At 40.6% G+C, this 19,261-nt stretch overlaps 1 protein-coding gene across 1 annotated transcript in view; it reads left to right on the forward strand.

Moving 5' to 3' along the window:
- The window catches only part of ITGBL1 (integrin subunit beta like 1), a 201,792-nt gene that overhangs the window by 163,232 nt on the left and 19,299 nt on the right, over positions 1–19,261 (forward strand). Inside the window, exon 8 of the mRNA XM_054012844.1 lies at positions 16,397–16,513. Within this exon, the coding sequence (XP_053868819.1) occupies positions 16,397–16,513 (117 nt within the window). The remainder of the gene's footprint in view (positions 1–16,396; positions 16,514–19,261) is intronic.

Genomic DNA, 19,261 nt, shown 5'->3' on the forward strand with positions numbered 1-19,261 from the left:
GGATCCTGTGAGGCAGAACAGATGAATGAATCATTTATTTCAGTACCAGAGCTGCTAATAAAGGTTTCAAAAAAAATTAAACTCTGTCACTGTGATCTGTCTGCCCTCAGGCTTCTCATCCCTGAAGGGGGAAGTCTCAATCTATCTCTTTTTGCTGTAAAGCACTCTGCTCTGTCAGTCACCTGCAGCTGTTGCGGTTGCTGATCCCTTTCCTCTTCATAGCTTCTGAAATCCAAACTGTTCCTGTGCCAGGTGAATAGAACTGACCTCCCTGCCTTTCCCAGTGTGATGGATATACTGTAATTGCTAGAGCAGATGTGTCTTTTGCTGGGGAAGGAGCTAAGGATTGCTTTCGTTCTTAAATAAGTGTAAATACATTTTCTAATGTGTGCCCTTGTGTGTATTTTGAGCCATGCATTTTCACGTTACTGATGAGATGATAAATGTTTGCTGATTATTTTGTAGCTAATGCCCCATTACTCCTTTCTCCTAACATCTCAACAGAATTTCCTGCCCTTTGCTGTGTTCTACAATTACCTCCCCCATCACTTATGCCCACCCCCCACCATTTTACATAGAAAAAAATGAATTCTTGCTGATTAGTTCGTTGAATTATCTTCATCCTTCCTACTCGCTCAGCAACAAGCCTGAGTAACCCACAGTCCTTATGTGCCAGCCCCAGCACTCCTCTAGCTGCAGTTCACAGGGCTATAAAGTAGTGTGTGACTTTACACGCATTAGAGCAGAAGTAAAGAAACTTTATTTTGTCTTCTGCATAGCCATAGTTCAAATCTTTTAAAATTATTTATGGTGCATGAAGATTCTGCTCCTAGCGGTGCCCTGGCCATATTTCCTCCCACTTCATCTGCATAAAGTTATTTATGAACCCCAGTGGCCTGTGAGGGCGGAACTGAGAGATGGCACACTTGGGAGATCACAGAATCAATAGCCGGGGAGAAAAGATCAACCTCTGGGAAAGTACAGCATTCCAGCTAGGCGACTCAATTATGCCAGAGTATTCTCAGCGTGGACACAGGTATTCCCACCTGCTCATTTTCTATCATCAGAAGGACATCTTAGCAGGAGATGGAATTCATTTTGAAATGGAAAACCCAGGGTACGATAATGGGCAATTATTTGTCCATCTCGAGTGCGTTCATGTACTGGGCACCCCAAGGTTCTGCTCTGTCCCTCTCCCCTTTGTTCAATGAGTATATGATGGTTAGAGGAGGGCTAATAGGGACAAAGTGTGTGCAGTAGATGGATGATATGCAGATGTCCATTACCACCAACCTGGCTGCTGAAGCGGAACAGATGGCCAAGGACCTGATTCTCATTTACACTGATGCCCCTTTACATCGATCTGGCAGCGTATGTGACATTAGTGTAAATGAGAATCAGCCGCTAGTGTCTAGAGAGAATTCTGTTCTGGGTGAGGCTCAGTCTGAAAGACAGTGATAATGTTGTTTGGTTTGGGCAAGTAGCCAGTAAAATTGGTTAGAATAACAGCACCACTAATTGGTGATGTGGAGGGATTATTTGTGAATGGGGTCTGCAATTTAGGAGGCTTATAAGAGCCATGAGTGCTAGCTGGTGCTTGGGTAGCAGTCATATCAAAGCGCATGCTTATCCATCGGTGCTTGGTGCACTGAGTTTGTGATGCAGACTTCATTGTGCTTATCCAACCCTTTGTCATCTTGAGATTAGACTACTTTACTGCAGTCTATTTTGAGCTACAATTCAGCAGCTCATCTATGAGGCTGAGCTTTGCATCAGGAGCACAAAATATATTGCTTCAATAGCTGTATTAGAATCATAGAATATTAGGGTTGGAAGGGACCTCAGGAGGTCATCTAGTCCAACCCCCTGCTCAAAGCAGGACCAATTCCCAACTAAATCATCCCAGCCAGGGCTTTGTCAAGCCAGGCCTTAAAAACCTCCAAGGAAGGAGACTCCACCACCTCCCTAGGTAACGCATTCCAGTGCTTCACCACCCTCCTAGTGAAATAGTGTTTCCTAATATCCAACCTAGACCTCCCCCACTGCAACTTGAGACCATTGCTCCTTGTTCTGTCATCTGCCACCACTGAGAATAGCCTAGCTCCATCCTCTTTGGAACCCCCCTTCAGGTAGTTGAAAGCAGCTATCAAATCTCCCCTCATTCTTCTCTTCTGGAGACTAAACAATCCCAGTTCCCTCAGCCTCTCCTCATAAGTCAGGGCTCCTTTTTGCCAGTGGCTTCTGGTTGGAATTCAAAGTATTATTATTGACCTTTAAAGTGTTAAATGGTTTGAGCCTGGGTTATCTAAGAGGCTGCCTTTCTCCTTGTTCCACATTGCCACATTTGTGGTCAGCAGTGGTACTTGTGCTGTAGAGCTGCCTTTCTTGAAAAGAGGATGGAGCTGCCTTCAGGACACATTCCAGTCGGACACCTGGAGTATGGATCATGCTTGGCTTTTCCTGGTCCACCAGAGCCTGGATTTGTTAAAGTTCCAGACATATTTCAGAGCTAATCTCTCTGTCAGCCATTTGAGGAGGGGAGGGATGGGACAAAAGAGTTGGTCGTGGTTATTTATCTGTAAGGGATAGCTCTGGTTATGATTGTGGGCACTGACAGGATTTAAGATGTTTAGTTTTATTCCTTGAGTCCAGCTCCGCTGGTGAAGAACAGATGGGTAGTTCTTCCTCATAAACAGATTAGACAAATTCAGAGCTAATGAGAGGGTTTCACTTTGGTGTGCTCCACTTGGCCAGTCTTTGTCCCCTTCCATACCTCTCCTCAGTCTTTCTCTTGCTTTACTGGTTAAAAGTGTTATACTGTAGCTGACTGCCTTTGGGGCAGTCAAGTTTGCTTTTTCCTTGCAGGGATTTTTTTTTTTTTTTTTGGCCTGCAGTTCCATTTTTTTCATAATAACATGTAAATCAATATGTAATTAGGAGTTTGTTCTATAGTTGGTACAGTTTGTACTGTCTTTGTCCTCCATTGAGATCGTGGCCATCCTCCAATGTATCGGGCAAGGTAATAACTTCATATATACTTGCTTCCAAAATAAGAGGGGCAGGGATATTTTTTAAACCTTTATAAAATTATCCACTATACCAATAAGGTATTTTTAACAATACTACAGTATCCTCTATTGTATATTCTGTTGATTTTTTTAAATAAATTCTATAGTATCCTTTACTTCTGAAATTTCTATAGAGGATTTAAACTTTTCTGTTTCTGCTTCATTTGACTTTGGAATGTTTCTGATTTATTCACAAATTCTGAAATTGTATTACTCTTGCCTGACCCTTCCACTTCTTTGTATAAGGTTTGGTAAAACATAGCCCTTGCTTCCAAAATTTCTTTGTGATTGTGCATTTTAAAAAGTGTTTGTGTCCTTTAAACAGTGGTTCTCAACAGGGGTATGGGTACTGAATAATCTACACTGAAATACAAGTGTAATATTTATATTACAATTGATTTATATGGGAAAGTAATGGTGTGCTGTGATATTTTTGTATTTTTATATCTGATTTTGTAAGCAAGTAGTTTTTAAGTGAGGTGAAACTTGGGGGTATGCAAGACAAATCAGCCTCCTGAAAGGGGTACAGTAGTCTGGAAAGGTTGAGAGCCACTGCCTTAAAAGAACAGAACTGCAATTCAATTCAAATGGATTGGATTTATAATACATTTTATTTATACTTAATTTTGATCATTCCTTCTCAAAGGCATAATGTCCCAAGTGGGTTTTCAAGTGGCTGAAGACTTTTGGGTGCCTGAATTCTCCATCTGCTGGAGGATTTTGTGTGCATTCTGATGAATTTTAGGGTATGTTCCTGGAAAGATTGAAAGAGAAAAGCCATTATATATCCTGTGACGTTGCACTCCATATATTTTATGGAAATATGCTAATGAGTGTGAATATGATGTAACTGGGGTATGCTTCATGCAGAAGGTCTCTTGTAAAGTATCTTTACAAAGCTCATAATCTACTGAATGTGGTCATCCTATTTGTATGTATGTATCATTCTTGTATCTGAAACTAGAAAGATAAAATATAACTCTGAGGGCCTATTGTAATTTGCAAAGTGTGGCCCATTAATGGTGGTTTGGAATCTTGATGGCTCCCATTAACCAAGACAATTGACTGTAGATGGCTCTGTTTTACTTGTAAGTCTTCCTGTATACCTGTGTGCTGGCAAGTAGGTAATGAAGTCTTACCTTGACATGTGATCATGTCACCTGCACTGGAATCCATCTTTAACCTGGTGTTTTTCCATTTAGAAGGAGGGGTGAGAACCCAGAGAGGGACAAAGGATTCCCACCTTATGCAAAAGATATACAAGTGGGTGGAACAGAACAAAGGGGGCTGCAATCATGAGAAATCCCTTAGCTACCACCTGAGCTGGAACAAGGGCTGTACCAGGGGAAGGGATTGTGCCCAGATTAGGAAGGCGTCCAGTCTGTGATAGAAGTTTATTGAAACATCTGAGGGTGAGGTTTTATCTGTATTCAGTTTTCTTACTGTATTAGGTTTAGACTTGCATGTTTTATTTTATTTTGTTTAGTAATTTACTTTGTTCTGTCTGCTATTACTTGGAACCACTTAAATCCTACCTTCTGTATTTAATAAAATCACTTTTTACTTATTAATTAACCCAGAGTATGAATTAATACCTGTACTGGTGGAGGGGGGGACGGACAGCTGTGCATATCTCTCTATCAGTGTTATAGAGGTGAACAATTTATGAGTTTACCCTGTATAAGCTTTATACAGGGTAAAATGGATTTATTTGGAGTTTGGATCCCATTGGGAGTTGGGCATCTGAGTGTTAACGACTGAAACACTTCTTAAGTTGCTTTCAGTTAAGTCTGCAGCTTTGGGGCACGTGGTTCAGACCCTGGGTCTGTGCTGGAGCATACTTGCATGTCTGGCTCAACAAGATAGGGTGCTGGAGTCTCAAGCTGGCAGGGAAAGTGGGGGCAGAAGTAGTCTTGGCACATCAGTTGGCAGCCACAAAGGGGTTTCTGTGATTCAACCCATCAAAGGATGTAGCTTTCCCAGCCATAGTTACTGACTCTCATCTGTTTTTGAATGGGATTCTCTCCCAGGGAACAGTCAGGTGTGACTGTCAGAGGCATGGGGACTGAACTGCATTTTAGAATGGAGACAGCTGGGTGAGGTACTTGTGTGCTGCTGTTGCTTTTTGTGGACCTATTCCTGGGACACAGAGAAGCAAGTTCCCCAGGGGACTGATTGGCAAAATTCAGGGCAGTCCCAACCGAGGCAGGACTTTTGGCAGCGATGTGTGATTTGTGTCTGGAGTTCCTTCTCACAGAGCAGTTGGGCCTCTGCAGGATGTCAGACTGCTGTTTTCAACGCTGCTGTCAACTTTCATACTGCCAGCAACCAGTTCAGAGCTAGTCTAAGGAGTTCAAGATCCTTCTCATAACAATGGCTCTGCTTTTTTAAAAAACAAAGCACAAAGCTCCACGGACACTGGTATTTCAGTTGACAAAGATTTCCATTTTCTTCGGGGTTATTAGAGCCCTTGTTCAGGTGTTTTTTAAAGAGACGCTTGACCCTATAGAATGATCAATAGAGTACTTAGCAGACTTTCTTTAATACCTCTCAACTGACAGTCAGATTAAAATTATTGCTATCCAGTCCTCTTGTGTTCTGTACATCCAAGGAGACCTGCAACAAAGATTTGAGTAATGAGATTTGAAATCAAAAGAGGAAAAAACAAAACAAAGGAATATGTCATTTTTCAGATGATGTTTGCTTTCCAAAAGCAGGCTGATTGTGCCCTTTAATTCCTTCATTACACATTCTGTTCTCTTGAGAACTCTACCTTTCAGAGTCAAACTTCTCAGCCATCAAAAAGATGTGTTATCTCAAGAATAATTGTAGTTGGTGTAAAGCAATTTGGATCTGTGGCTGGCAGTCCCCTTGTATTGGACAGTGGTGTTACAAAAAGCCTGATAATGAGAGGTTAGTACCTAATCTGGTGGGTTGGCTTAAAAAAAATTGCTTAGAAGTGGTGGTTAAAGGCATTTTAACTTGGAGCAAGTCAATAGAAATGATGTAGTTGCTAAGTAATGTCTTTCATTTCTGGAAAAAAAAATCTTGTTGAGGTGAAAGTTAATCAATAAGGTAGATACACAGGGTGACATCATCTGTTGCCATGGTTTCTGAACTCAGCAGTCTGTTATCTGCAACTAATATTGATGGTTGCTATGCAGTAAAATCATTGCATATTATTGTTTCACCATTACACAGCTGTTTTAATCTTGGCTATTACTTCAAAGAGCAAACTGTCTAGTGGTTTAAACATTTTAATAGAAATCCTTGTATTACAACCCTAAAAAAATCTTTAAAGTCTACTGCCTAATGAACAACAAGCATCAGCAGGAAATGAACAAGGTTAACATATTGGTGATTAAACTTCCACAAAGCAGTTGACATTTTCTAGTAAATTAATCTGCAAATTAAATATCTCTGTGGAATTAGTGCTATGACTCATTACATGGCAGCGCGTGTAAGAAAAAATGGGTAAGCAGTCAGTCCTCTGGGTGATAAGGTAATCAAATGAATTAAACTTCAGGATGACTCAAGAGCAATCACAGTTTCTCCAACAATGTCCTTGTGTGTCATATCTTATTCTTGTTTTAAACATCAAATCACTTCCCCTGTGTTGTGCCATTTTGTTATGTTTTCTCCTTTTCTTGAAAATATTTTCACAGAAGCTTATGTTAAATATCAGACATTTGGAATGACTGAAAAGGCAATGAGACATATTTGTCTTGATAGTTGTCAGGTTGAAGCAACAGTGTTTCAAGTCATGTCCTTTTAATCAAATATAATATTTCATTTTTCATATTTCTACTGAACAGACATTAATTTTAGTGGACGGCAGTGTGCTCTTTACTTGATTTATTGGCGTTACCTCATGGTGGCTTTTTCTTGTTACTTTCTATTGTTGAAAGCATCTCAGAGGAAATGGTGACAGAAAGGAGACACTCAGCAAGAGATGGTGGAGGTACTCTAGGGCAGTGGTTTTCAAACTTTTTTCCCCGTGACCCAGTTGAAGAAAATTGTTGATGTCCATGACCCAACACAATTATATCTTTTGACTAGTGTTTTCATAAAATCATAATATTGCAATACATTCCAGCTTAATCCACTTTACATAACTAGCACTAGACACTAGTAAGCCTATGGTAAGGAGTGTGGGAGGTGGCCCAGGGTAGGGCAGAAAGTGGGTTGCAGGGGTGAGGGCTCTGTCTGGGGGTTAGGGCTCTAGGGTGGGCCCAGAGATGAGGGGCTCAGGATGCAGGAGGGGGTCAGGGCTGGGGCAGAGGGTTGGGATGCTGGGGGTGCGGGCTCTGGGATGGGACCAGGGATGAGGGGTGCAGGCAGGTTGCCCTGGGGCTGGGGCCAGCATCAGCTAGCTCTGGGGGAGGGTCCCTTTCTCCCCTGCCGGCAGGCAGCACAGGAGCTCCGGGGGAAGGGTCCCTCTCTCCCCGCTGGCAGCAGCAAACTCCGGGGCTGGGGGAGAGGCCCACAGCAGCCCTGCAAGCCCCAACTTGCTCCCCTCCCCAGTTCCCGCCCACCTCCTACCTCTCTCTTCTTCTGATCCCTGCTGCGTGGCCCTTTAGAGCTGCTGCGTGGCAATGATCATTATAATTTGAATCAGCAAGGTGACCCAGTGCCTGACATTCCGTGACCTAGTACTGGGTCGTGGATCCCTACTTTGAAAAACACTGCCCTAGGGTGATGGCAGGGGCGGGGGGGGGGGGGTGTGTGTCTGTGTGTGGAAACACAAAGTACCCATTTGCGGAGATGTTCCTGGATAAGAGAAGGACTTCCCTTCTCTAAAACAGTGCCTTCTGTCAGTCTTTTTCTTTACAAATGTCTCCTTTGTGGGGTGGCTTCCACTAACACCTTCTCTCTTTCAAGTAATTGTCCCCATAACTAGTCATTGTATTTTGCAAAGGTATGTCCCAGAGCAGAAACTGTAGAAGGGTTTAACTAGGAAAAGTAAAATGCGGGACTAAAAGTCTGTTTTTTCTAAGAACTATAGCTTGATTAATTCTTCAGTGTAGCTCAGTAGAAATTCGCTCTACTTGCTATATAACAACACAATTACAGCCTTCAAGAAGTCTCGCCTCAAAGCCCTGCTACTGAGAGCAGACAGATGGAGGAGGCGTGCAGTCTTGATGGTGATAACAGATGTCAACAAGTTAACAATCTGAAAAGCAAAGTAACAGCACAGCAGTGGTTCTTCCCCAAACTTTTTTTAAAAACGGGAAAGATACAATTCAGCACCACTAATCAGCAAGAGCTGCAAAAGACTATCTGACACTGAATCTGTTGAGTAGCACTGAGTGGATTTGTGGAGAGAAGAAAAAGTTGTACTTCACTATTAGTCTGTCACAAAGGAAAAGAGTTTATCTCAGATGCCATATGTCAACTGTGCAATTAAGCTTCCAGACACAGTCCCTCTATAAACTATTGGAGGGTGCTAGTCTCAAACCACTACTGTTAAGGTTGCATAACACTTTCTATTATAACTCCTAATTTTCACTAGCTTATAACTTTTTGAAACTCTGACCAGTTAGGCTCAAACATTCCTTGTTAGGTCCCTTACCAATCGTAATTGTTTAGAATTCTGAGTAAAAGTGCTAGACATTTGTAGAGAGAGAGATTTAAAAAAAAATCCATTCTTCTTGTTATGAAATAAAGCAGATAAAAAAAAGACACAATTTCTGTTCAGAAAAAAAGTCTGAGTCAAAGCCACCTAAGTTTAAGTTTAGCATGGAAAATAGTCCTTGCTGAATTGAGCAGTGCATGACTGCTGGGCCGGATTAACTTTCCTGAGGGCCCGGGGCTATTAGATTTTTGTGGGGCCCCTATATACAAGCAGTAGCATATTATCACCTAGGCCGACTAGGCCTAGGGTGGCAAATTTGCAGAGGCGGCAAATTTGAGCACCCACGGAGAAGCTCCCCTGCTCCAGCTCGCCTCCTCCGTGAGCACGCCGCCACGTCCTGTTTCTCTCCCCTCCCTCCCAGCGCTTGCGCCGCGAAACAGACTGCAAAGTAAGGGCTCCAATTGACCTTTAAAGCATTTCAGGGAGGTGCTCACTTGAGCAGATCTATAAATTATACAGAAATCTTTCCTGAAACCCCACCCCCCACACACACTTATGGCCTTCAAACAACCCCCCTCAGCCTCATGGACTCTGGAATCCAGTAAGGGGGGAGGGTCTTGGAGCTTGACCTGCCTGAGCAGAAATGTCTACACTTCTATTTTTAGTTCTGCAGCCCAAGCCCTGTGAGCCTAAATCACTTGACCCGGGGTCTGAGACTTAGTGCTGCAAGTTTTTCTTTGGAGTGAAGACATACCTTAAGAGACACTCGTATATATGTAGCTACTTTCCTAAATATAGAAGCTTCTACTCCACTATTTATCATTGTCATGATGGCAGGTCTCTGAGTACTTCCCAGATCAATCTCTGTCTAGATCGTTAAGGTGGTCAGCTTAAGGGCTGTCCATCACTGACTATCTTTGGCACCCATGTGATCACCAGCTGCATAGCGGCATTCTTGGTACACACTCTTCAGAATTTGTTGGTGTTCCATTCTAATAATGTGTCTATACCAGGAAAGCTGCAGAAACTGAACCAGTGCTGGTGGAGGTGGTTGCTGGGTTTGACTTCGTGCTATAGAAATAACACACTTTCTCTAGACTTGTCATTGAAAGCTTGGCTGGGATGACAACAGAAAGTACTTGTATTAGAGTGGGTAACACAAACGTTTTGTACTCTTAAAATGCAAAACAGGAAGAATGAGTGCTGTATTAAAAATCTGCAGCCAAAAAGTTACTCAGAATGGTGTGGAGTCTGGAAAGACTGCTTTAGATTTATTAAAGCAATTTTCATTTCATCTGAGGTCTGTGTGATCCAAACAAGCTCTTATCAGGAGCATTTATATCCCTAGCTGGGCACTTCAGCTTTGATATTCTTGAGGCAGTCATGCTGCCAATAACTTTTTATGAGTTGTTTTCAGGCATGTTTTCATTTTTCTGATTGATTTTAAAAAAACAAGCGACTTCCTAAGCAAAACTATAGCATATAATTCTACCTGCTTCCCTACTACTCCAGGGGTCTTTGTTAGGGGATCTGCATCCACTGAACTGTGCGAGAGCGTGTCTCTCTTCCATCCAAAGGACATCTTGTTGAAATGTACTGACTCGATTTACTCACTCATTGGAACTCTACGTCTGCTGCTGCTTTGATACGTCAGTCTTTGGGTAGTGCTTGGCCGAGGAGGGTTCTCAAATGACTTCCCTGGTTGGGGGGGGTGGGGGGGGTAAGAAATTCCAAAAGTGTTGGAGGAGAATAGGGAAAACTCTCAAAAGGAGATGATGCACAGCGGGGTAAGTTAAAGGACAGTAGACAAGAGTAAATCTTTTACTTTTTTTTAAGTCTTCTAAATATCATATTCATTTTAACTAAGTAAAGAGGCACATTCCACAGTTGGACAAAAACTGCAAAATTAGACTCCTGTCGTGAATTTTTTATTTCTGGTCCCCAGACTCTGACTCATCGAGAAATTGGGCCCTCACCACAGAATAAGTTTGATACTCCAAGTCTATTTCTTACGTAGCCCTTCACTATTTCTTTTTCAGAACATAATTTTCACTTTCTGTTTATTATGATAAAACTTTAATGCAGGATTTGAAGCTCACATCTTTACTTTCTAATTTTGCACACTCATTTAAGAGGAGCTGGATGTAGACTTTGGTGTTTCCAAGTGTGTTACGGAAAAAAAGTGTGATCAGTGAATGAATTTTAAAAGGAAGGCAATCTTCTCTCCACCACCTCTTAAAAAATTAACCAAGCCAATTTGCAGTGCTGTGCACATGAGAGAATCCTTCTTGACCCTTGTAGCTATTGATCTGAGTCCTGAAGCATCTCAGGTTTCCAGATGAAAGGTGCTTGCTATAGGGGATAGGAAGGACCTTTTTCCCATATGAAGCATTGCACAGTTGATTAGGTGCATTATGGGGAGATTTCACTTTCCTCTGAGCCATACTATATGGGCCACTGCCAGAGTCAGGATACCAGGCCAGTTATGTGGTCTCATATAAGCATATGTGCCCATCATTGCAGCATCAAGCATAGCATAGATATCAGTGACAATCTGATGTTTTGTGATGAATACTATGTGTCTCATTCACACTGGATGTACAAGCAAGGACCTGCAAACCAGATTTGGAGATCTGATGCTCTTTACTGCAGGAGGGATTATTTATACCCAAGAGTCGAATCACATTTTGCATGCAGCAGTTGAACTCCCCAGACTGAGCAGCCGGCACTGGTTGTGCGATCCGTTTTTTCTTACTGACATAACGCAACTCTCTGAATCTCAAACTACAGGGTGAAAATCCCTGAGTGTCACAAATCTTCAAGCACAGCAAAGCCTTTGAAACAAACTGAACTCTGCAGAAGCATGTTCATGAAATATTTGCAAAATGGGAAAACTATTCCTTGTTCCAACATGTCAGGAGAGAGTACAGATGACATTGTTTACAAGTTGCCGGCAGAAAGCTACCTCCCAGTTGTCCAGAATCTGCATAAAGAAATAAGTCCCAGTTTATCATCTCTCAGATGAGCTGAGCCAGACATTCAGCTGTTTAAAGAACCTTTTTTTGCTCAGTGTAGGGGAAATGTTGCGATGTTCTAAGCATCCTGAAGGGATAGAATTGAAAAGCAGGATTCAGTAAACACATTTAGCGTGTTTTGCGCTTCTTTTCCCAGAAGTTCAACAGCTGAACTTGTTATCTTTCACAAAGAAAAATAACAGTTCACGTCCATATTGTGATTTATGCTGAATAAGTAAAAGCAGCGGGGCAAGATTTCTACCTAGTCCATGGAAGAATGGTAGGAGGGAGCCGTAACTTCTGCCTGGACCTAAGGGGTAAGAGGTTGTGACCTCCCGGGTAAAGGGATAACTATTTAGTTCTTTTCCTTTGTTTGCAAGTGTAACCCACATGGGGGGAGGTAAGCTGTGTTACTTTACTTACCAGTTCTGTATTACAGAACTCCTCTATCTGACTTAAAGTATTTGCACAGACCACTAATTCATATCCTTCTTGGAAGACTACAGCTGGATTTTCTATAGGAATACTCTAAATACTAAAGTGAAAGTTATAACAGGATTCACTTTCTTTTCTTCTTAGGAATCCAGTACCAGGCTTTACCATAAGCCGTTACATGCACCCACAATTAGCAGTTCCAATTCCTCTTACTGAATAACACTCCAAAGATAAACTGCTACAGCACAGCAGTTACAATGCTCCCTAGCTAGAGTTGCATCACTAACTAGAGATTTGTTGTCTTCCTTTAAAATGAAGAATGGAGCATTCTAGCAACTCAGCTTACTGGTTCATGGAAATAGCAAATTTTAATGAATATTAGAAAATATTTCTGTAAAGCAAATAGGAAGTTATAAATATGAGTGCTTGCAACCAGAAATTTGATTCTAAGCATTATGGTTATACAGTCAGGAAACATAAACAGTAACATGCTCATATCAAAACTAACAATTAAAGTTTCTGTGCAACGTTCCAAAGTATACGTTGCATTTTTTCTCTTTTCTGTGGGCCAAATTCTGAAGTAGTTCTTCAGTGTTCTACCCTTCTGCAAACTCAACTCCCATTTATGCAATAGCAGTACATCAGCAGTATTGCCAACTCTAAATGTTCAAAAATCATGTCAGAATCAGGCCCCTCCAAGATCATGAGCTTTAAAAAAGGTGCTTCTCCCCCAACCCCATTACTTTGCTTTCAAGATTTCAGGGTGGCCTCACCTCACTTCAAGCTTTTCTCTAAAACCACGGGAGCTAGAAATTTACTTTTTATCTGGGAGTTAGGACCACCTGCTAGCACTACAATGGCTTTAAAATCATGAAAGTGGGCAAAACAGCAGAGTAAAAGCTGATAAGGAACTTCAGGGCTTGTCTATGTGGAAGCAATCTTTAGCCCTGCTGAGAGCAAATGCTAGAGGCTAGATTGAGACAGGCTTTATCTTGCAGATCTGTTCAGGGGTGGGGTATGCAAGGAGCCTACCTGCTGGCAAAGCCTTCACAACGTCCTGTCATAATTGCCGCCCCAGCACTTGCAGGGTCTTTGCCTTTGGTGAACCCCTGGGGTGAACAGTGCCCCAGTGATGGCAAGGAGGCGGGGCTGTGGTCCTACTCACACACTAACTGGTAGAGCGAGCTGGCCATACCAAGAGACAGAATGCTGCTTTATCTTAAAGGCATGACCCCTCTTCAAGGGACCATCTCCTATTTTACACCATCCTTAAGGTACTATTCCTCCCCATAGCATGGTAAGGTTCCACCACAAGGCCGGCTTGGGCCGGAAGCTAATTTTGCCATTTGGTTTCAAATGCTTTACATAAAGCCAAATTAATCATTTTGTTTTTTGTTCTTGTATAAAATGCCCGAATTCACAATAAAATGCACAGGGAAAATGTGTGCTGCTATGGAAAGGGAAAGGAGATATTTCTGAAGGAAGAAAAGTTTTTTATTTACTGTTCACTTTTACCTTGGTTGCTCTGTTCTGAACCTTTCTGGTGTTTTTGCAGGCAATAAAAGGGGAGAAATCTGTTTTTCTACAGATTATGTAGTTCTAGCACACTGTTTTGAAATCAAAATTGCCTGTACGAAAGGAAGGTTCAATCACCCTCTGTAGGCAGCTAAAAATTGCTTCAAATTCATGATGCTAATGGTCACAGCAAATTGCACGAGGGGGCAGATTTAATATCACACTAGGCACTACTCACTTTAGTTATTCTTTTTACAAGCACTGGCTGGACAATAGGAAATGAAAGTGTGTATAGTAAGTGGTGAGTAAAATTAAAAGGGCTGCATATTGGAAGCTATTCAGTTTTCAGCCAGTACTTCCTCAGGTAAAACTCCTATTGACGACAGTGGGAGTTTTGTCTGAGTGAGGAAAGCAGGGTTTTATAGAAATTACATAAAGAATGATTGACTGTCAGTGCTTGGAAATATTAGGCTCCTAGGCCAGTAAATATGCCTGTGTAATTATCCTGGTATTCTTGGGTTTGGACCCTTGTCCCTCACAAATAGATATTGGATATGTTAAGCTTTTTAATAAAGCCTCCTTGATCTGCAGTTACTGTACAGCTCAAAAAAATTAGCCACCCCTGTGTAAGAAGAGGCAATGGAAGCCACTTGATATTAAACATCTGGAGTCAAGTTGTTTCTCTTTAGTCTCACAAGGTGTAGTGCTTGCTTTCCTGGGTGAAAAGGTGCAGACTATTATAGTCCTTAAGTGTTTAATTGTTTCTATATGCCTTGGAATTTTAAAGAGTTTCGGATGTATTTGGTAGTAGCTTTTCTTCTATAATCAGGTTGCTATGGTAAACCTATTCTAGTCAAAGAACGAGTATGTAAGTAAAGTGCTGATCTCTTTGGTTTCATGTGAGCCTCTAATTACTCTCGAACGGATTGAGTTTGTACTGCATGTATGGTTATCACAATAAGAAGTAAGAGAATAAGGTCATAGAGAGTGTGCCTGCTGTTATTTCTGTGCAGATACATTTGATAAAATAGTACTATGGCTTGGATTATCTCACTCTGGGTTCGGAAAATGCTCTCTGCTGATTTTTCTGGGGAGGCATCTTTTATGTGGTGATTTGAAACTTAGTCCTCCTCAGCATGCTAATCTTTCTTTCCTTCTGTCTGTCTATCTCAGGAATTGGCTGTCTTCAGGATTATTTGTTTGTTTGTTTATAAATGTGAAATTTGCTTGAGGTTACTTGAGTATACCCCAGTTGAGCAGGGGAAGAAAGCATTCAAAACCTCAGATCCAACGATCATTCTGGTTCTTTGAGATGTAAACTAGAAATTAAAATCAAGTCACTGCTCTAGCAACACAGCGCCATCTTTACTAATGTAGTCAAAAAGGTAGAAAGGAGTTACATTATATGACACAAGATTCTGGAACTATTTGTAAAAGAGAGGAAATGCATGAGTTAATTTGTGTAGGATTCTTACTTGTCACCACAATAAAAATATTCTTTTTAAATGTACCTTTTAAAATATTTAAAAATCACAGCAATACATATTTGATACAACTCTTAACCTTTAAGAGTTCAAAATAGCTTTTGGTAAAATTTCCCTAAGGTACTTTTAATATGTCTACGCAGCATTTTGGAGCCAGCAGGTGTGAACCTCCCAGCCCAGGCCAAGAGATGTGGACTAGTATGACTCATGCAAGTACTCTGAAAATAGCTCTATAGACAGTGCTTGGAAGTTGTGGCTGGGGCTGGAGCTCGGGCTCTGAAGCCTAGGGGTGCGCGTGGGCTTCAGAGCTTGAGATGCAACTTCAAAGTGCTGTCTATAGAGCTATTTGTAGAGCACCAGTGCAAGCCCTGCTAGCCCAAGTCTGTCGACTTGAGCTGGGTTACTCACTCCCCCTGGCTCCATAATGCTATATAGACATACCCTAAGTGACTTAGGAGGCTGTGTCCCAAATTATGTTTAATTAGTTTGGTTTTTTTAAGAGGGGAAAAACTGGTCAAGTAGAAATTTCCAAATCAAATCGATTAGGAGATCCCATCCATTATGATAGTCTTTTCTTACATGGCCACTTACTATATTTCCAGAGGCCCCTGCCTCAGTCAGTGTTCATGAGGCTATTGGGGAAGAGCATCTCTTGGAGCTTGGCTGGCTCCATTATCCCTTCCAACTTCATGGAGTCCCAGTAGAGAGAGGACTGGTGAGGCTGGAAGAATATTGCAGAGGTTGCATTTCACCCTGCTGTGTCCTTCAAACCCAGATCTGCAGGCACAGTCTCACCTCTGTTTAAGAAAGAGGACAGGCCATAGGAGCACTAATTCTTTACCTTCCTGTTTGGCATTTGTACCAAAATGTTAGTTATGCTACTAGTATCCCATACTAGAAAGCTTTCCTGGACCACTCTGTAAATTACTTTTCTAGATGATTTCATTTTAATTGCATCCACATCTGGTGTTCATACCACACATAACCAAATGTTTGGAGAGTTAATTATGTAGGGAAACATATATCATAGTTCAGCTATGCAAAGGTAGGGGCTATAACGGGATACAATTCCCATTAATACTGACAAGAATAAAACTGTAAAGAAGATTAATGCCATTCCCACCAGCAACATGACATTATTTTGTTTTCAACAGTTTTTCTTTCTTACAAGTGTTCACACTTCAGCTGACACAGACTGACTTGTGCTTTATGTCTTTGTAGGAGCAGAACATTTCCCCCCACCCCCGTTTTTTATTCATTCAATCTTGATGATGTTGTGACCCTAACAACTGTTTTTTCTCACAGGGAAATGTGAATGTGGCCAGTGCACTTGTTTCCCTCCAGGAGATAACAGAGTTCATGGTAAAACCTGCGAATGTGATGATCGACAGTGTGAAGATATGGATGGCAATGTCTGTGGGGGTATGTATTCCTTTCAATAAGCAATAATTCTGTATGGATTTGTGGCTTTCCCTATTTCCCCTGATTGTTACAAAAGAGTATTAATGGAAACTAACCACAGCAGTAGATTGTAGTACATTTATATCTTAAAAAGAAGAAATAACAATCCCACAACTGAATATTTTAATTAATATTCAAAATGTCTGTCTTTAACAGTGAGGCAGATTACATGTGCCCAGTAACATTTTACACTGTGCTGAAGTTCTTACATCGATATCATCAAAATGTATCAGAAATCTGTACAGATATTTAAAGAAAAACTATGGAAGAAATGATCATATTTTCACTTTTTGACTTTTATGATTGAAGACTTACCAATGGTATCACATTTCCCCTTTTTTCTTTTTTTAAGTTAGCAATGCTCAGCAATGTGTTAAGTGGCTTTAGCAGCTGATATTCAAGGACAGTTGTGTTTAGTATCACCTGGTACACTACAGCAATCCCACCATGTTCAATGGCCCCACCAGCTCTCACAAACTAAGCATCATTAGATTGGGTTGATATTTGGCAGTGCTCTTCTCCCAATCAATATTGACCCAATGGTCCAGCACAGCATTAAGAGCTATTTTGCCGAAGAAGGTATCTTTTAAATTAGACATGAAAAACAGTGTCTCTACTGATCACTTATGGTCATTTCATAAATAAATTAAAGATCCAATAGCATTCTTCATAAGAGTGGAAGTGTTAAATACAGCTGATGTCCAGTACATCCTACCAGCTGTCTACTTCACTTTCCCTGCATAAACTGAACTCATCATGTGTGCCCCTAAATAGTTTTGTAATATGTCAGGTTGTTGTGCATCATTAACAGTTCACACATATGCCCACTGAAGTTCCTTCAGTGGTGCATAAAGTGACCATTGGTGTATTGGAAGGGACTTTGGGATTTTTTTGGGGATGAAAGGTACTATAGATCATTATCATTAATATAGAAGGCTCAAATTATCAGCAAAAGCAAGGAATCAGAATTTATTTCCTAAATCTTACAGAATCTAAGCATACTGCAGATTTTGTACTATATCACAGCTATAAATAAATTCTTTATTCTTATGTCAGCTATATGGAAACTGTCATTGATTGATTTTTCTGTAGTGGAGAATAGTATTATGCAGTACTTCAAATTAGTTTTATAGAGAGACACAATATTTTGAAAGCAATTGTGATAATATTGCTCTAAAGGTTGCTATTCTATTTGACTGATTTTTCTGAAATGATTATGATTTTAATAGTGATTAGTATGAACACACACATTTTAGGACATAGCTTTCTTATTTTCATGCATAAAAATGTATACAAAAATGTATGGGGGGGGAGAGAAAATATTGGTGTGAAGGTGTTGATCTACAGAAAGTAGTTATTTGAGAAAATAGTAGTTAAAATCTGGTTGTCAGTAAAAAAATAGCCTAAACAGGAGTTAGTTAAATTAAATATCCACTAAATAAAATATGCATCAAAAAGAAGTAATTTGAATGTCATCTGTTTGTGAAAGAAGGGAGAAAGCAGAAGTTAAGAGAACGGAAAAGGTCAGTCTTATTGAATGCAATACATATATCAAAAACAAAACTAAGCATCTTCTTATGACTAGAATACCCAGTCTATTCATAATCAGCCAGTGTCTTGGTGATAATACTAAGTAAATTGAATGCCCTCAGAATTCATAGAAAAACATTACCAATACTCCTCCTTAGAGCTGACACAGCTACCATATTAACTTTTATCTTCGACTGGAGAACGTTATATCTCTCTCATGAATACTCATATGATGAAAGAAGAATAGTAATCGGACAGAGTCACCTGACCATTCTCGTTGTGCAAGGGATTACATTCAATCTGTACTATTATCTGAACAAATTCTAATTTTCCCTTCGGTCTAAACAGTTCTATGTAATGGGAACACCAGAGATGAATCCATTCATTTCTATGTTTTGATTTATTTTGACTTAAAGAAAAACAGGTAAGAATACAAAAGCTTATAAAAGTACAAACCCAGTGTAAAGTTGAATCTAAATCTTAGCTCAACTTTTCTGTTTTTATTTGAACTGGTAACTTAATCATTAGCGTTTTGTCCCTGAATGAATAAGATTTACTGTTATGGATCCTGGGAGTATACTGAGAAATGATACAACTACATTTGCACCCTCCAATACATAGTTTTGTAATTACAGACATTTCTCTTCTCCTGACATGGGTGGCCGGACTAAGCTCCTAAAGGATAAGAAAATGTTATTTTCTGTATAAAATAAGCTTTTTTTTCTAGTTTCTGCTGCTCTTAATATAATTTTTATATCATTGAAACAATCCAAGTGCCAAAAGCCTTCTCTGAACTGCCCTTAGCTGGGATTCTGTAGCAGCATTCAGTGCATAGAGGATTGTCCTATAAGTTTATCTGAAAGTACTTGGTTAGAACCTTACCAACAAAATCACGTGTAATGCATTGTACTCTCCTTGAGCCTGGTTTCCTAATCTGCACTTGTTCTGTTTTCCTCATTAGCCACTATGAGTTTCAAGTTTCTTTTTTAGACTTCACCAGCCACATTTAGCTCTTTCTGCTTATACATATTTATTTTTCTTTGATCTTATTCCTTCTCTGAGAATGAAGAGTCTCTGGCTCACATCTGATCATTTCTGGAATCAGAGACCCGACGTCCTTATATGGGCAGGGCAGCACTTAATTTCAGCAGAGGGATCTGTATGGTCCTGGGAACCAGC

Source organism: Malaclemys terrapin, chromosome 1 (genome assembly GCF_027887155.1).
Source record: "Malaclemys terrapin pileata isolate rMalTer1 chromosome 1, rMalTer1.hap1, whole genome shotgun sequence".
Lineage (NCBI taxonomy): Eukaryota > Metazoa > Chordata > Testudines > Emydidae > Malaclemys > Malaclemys terrapin.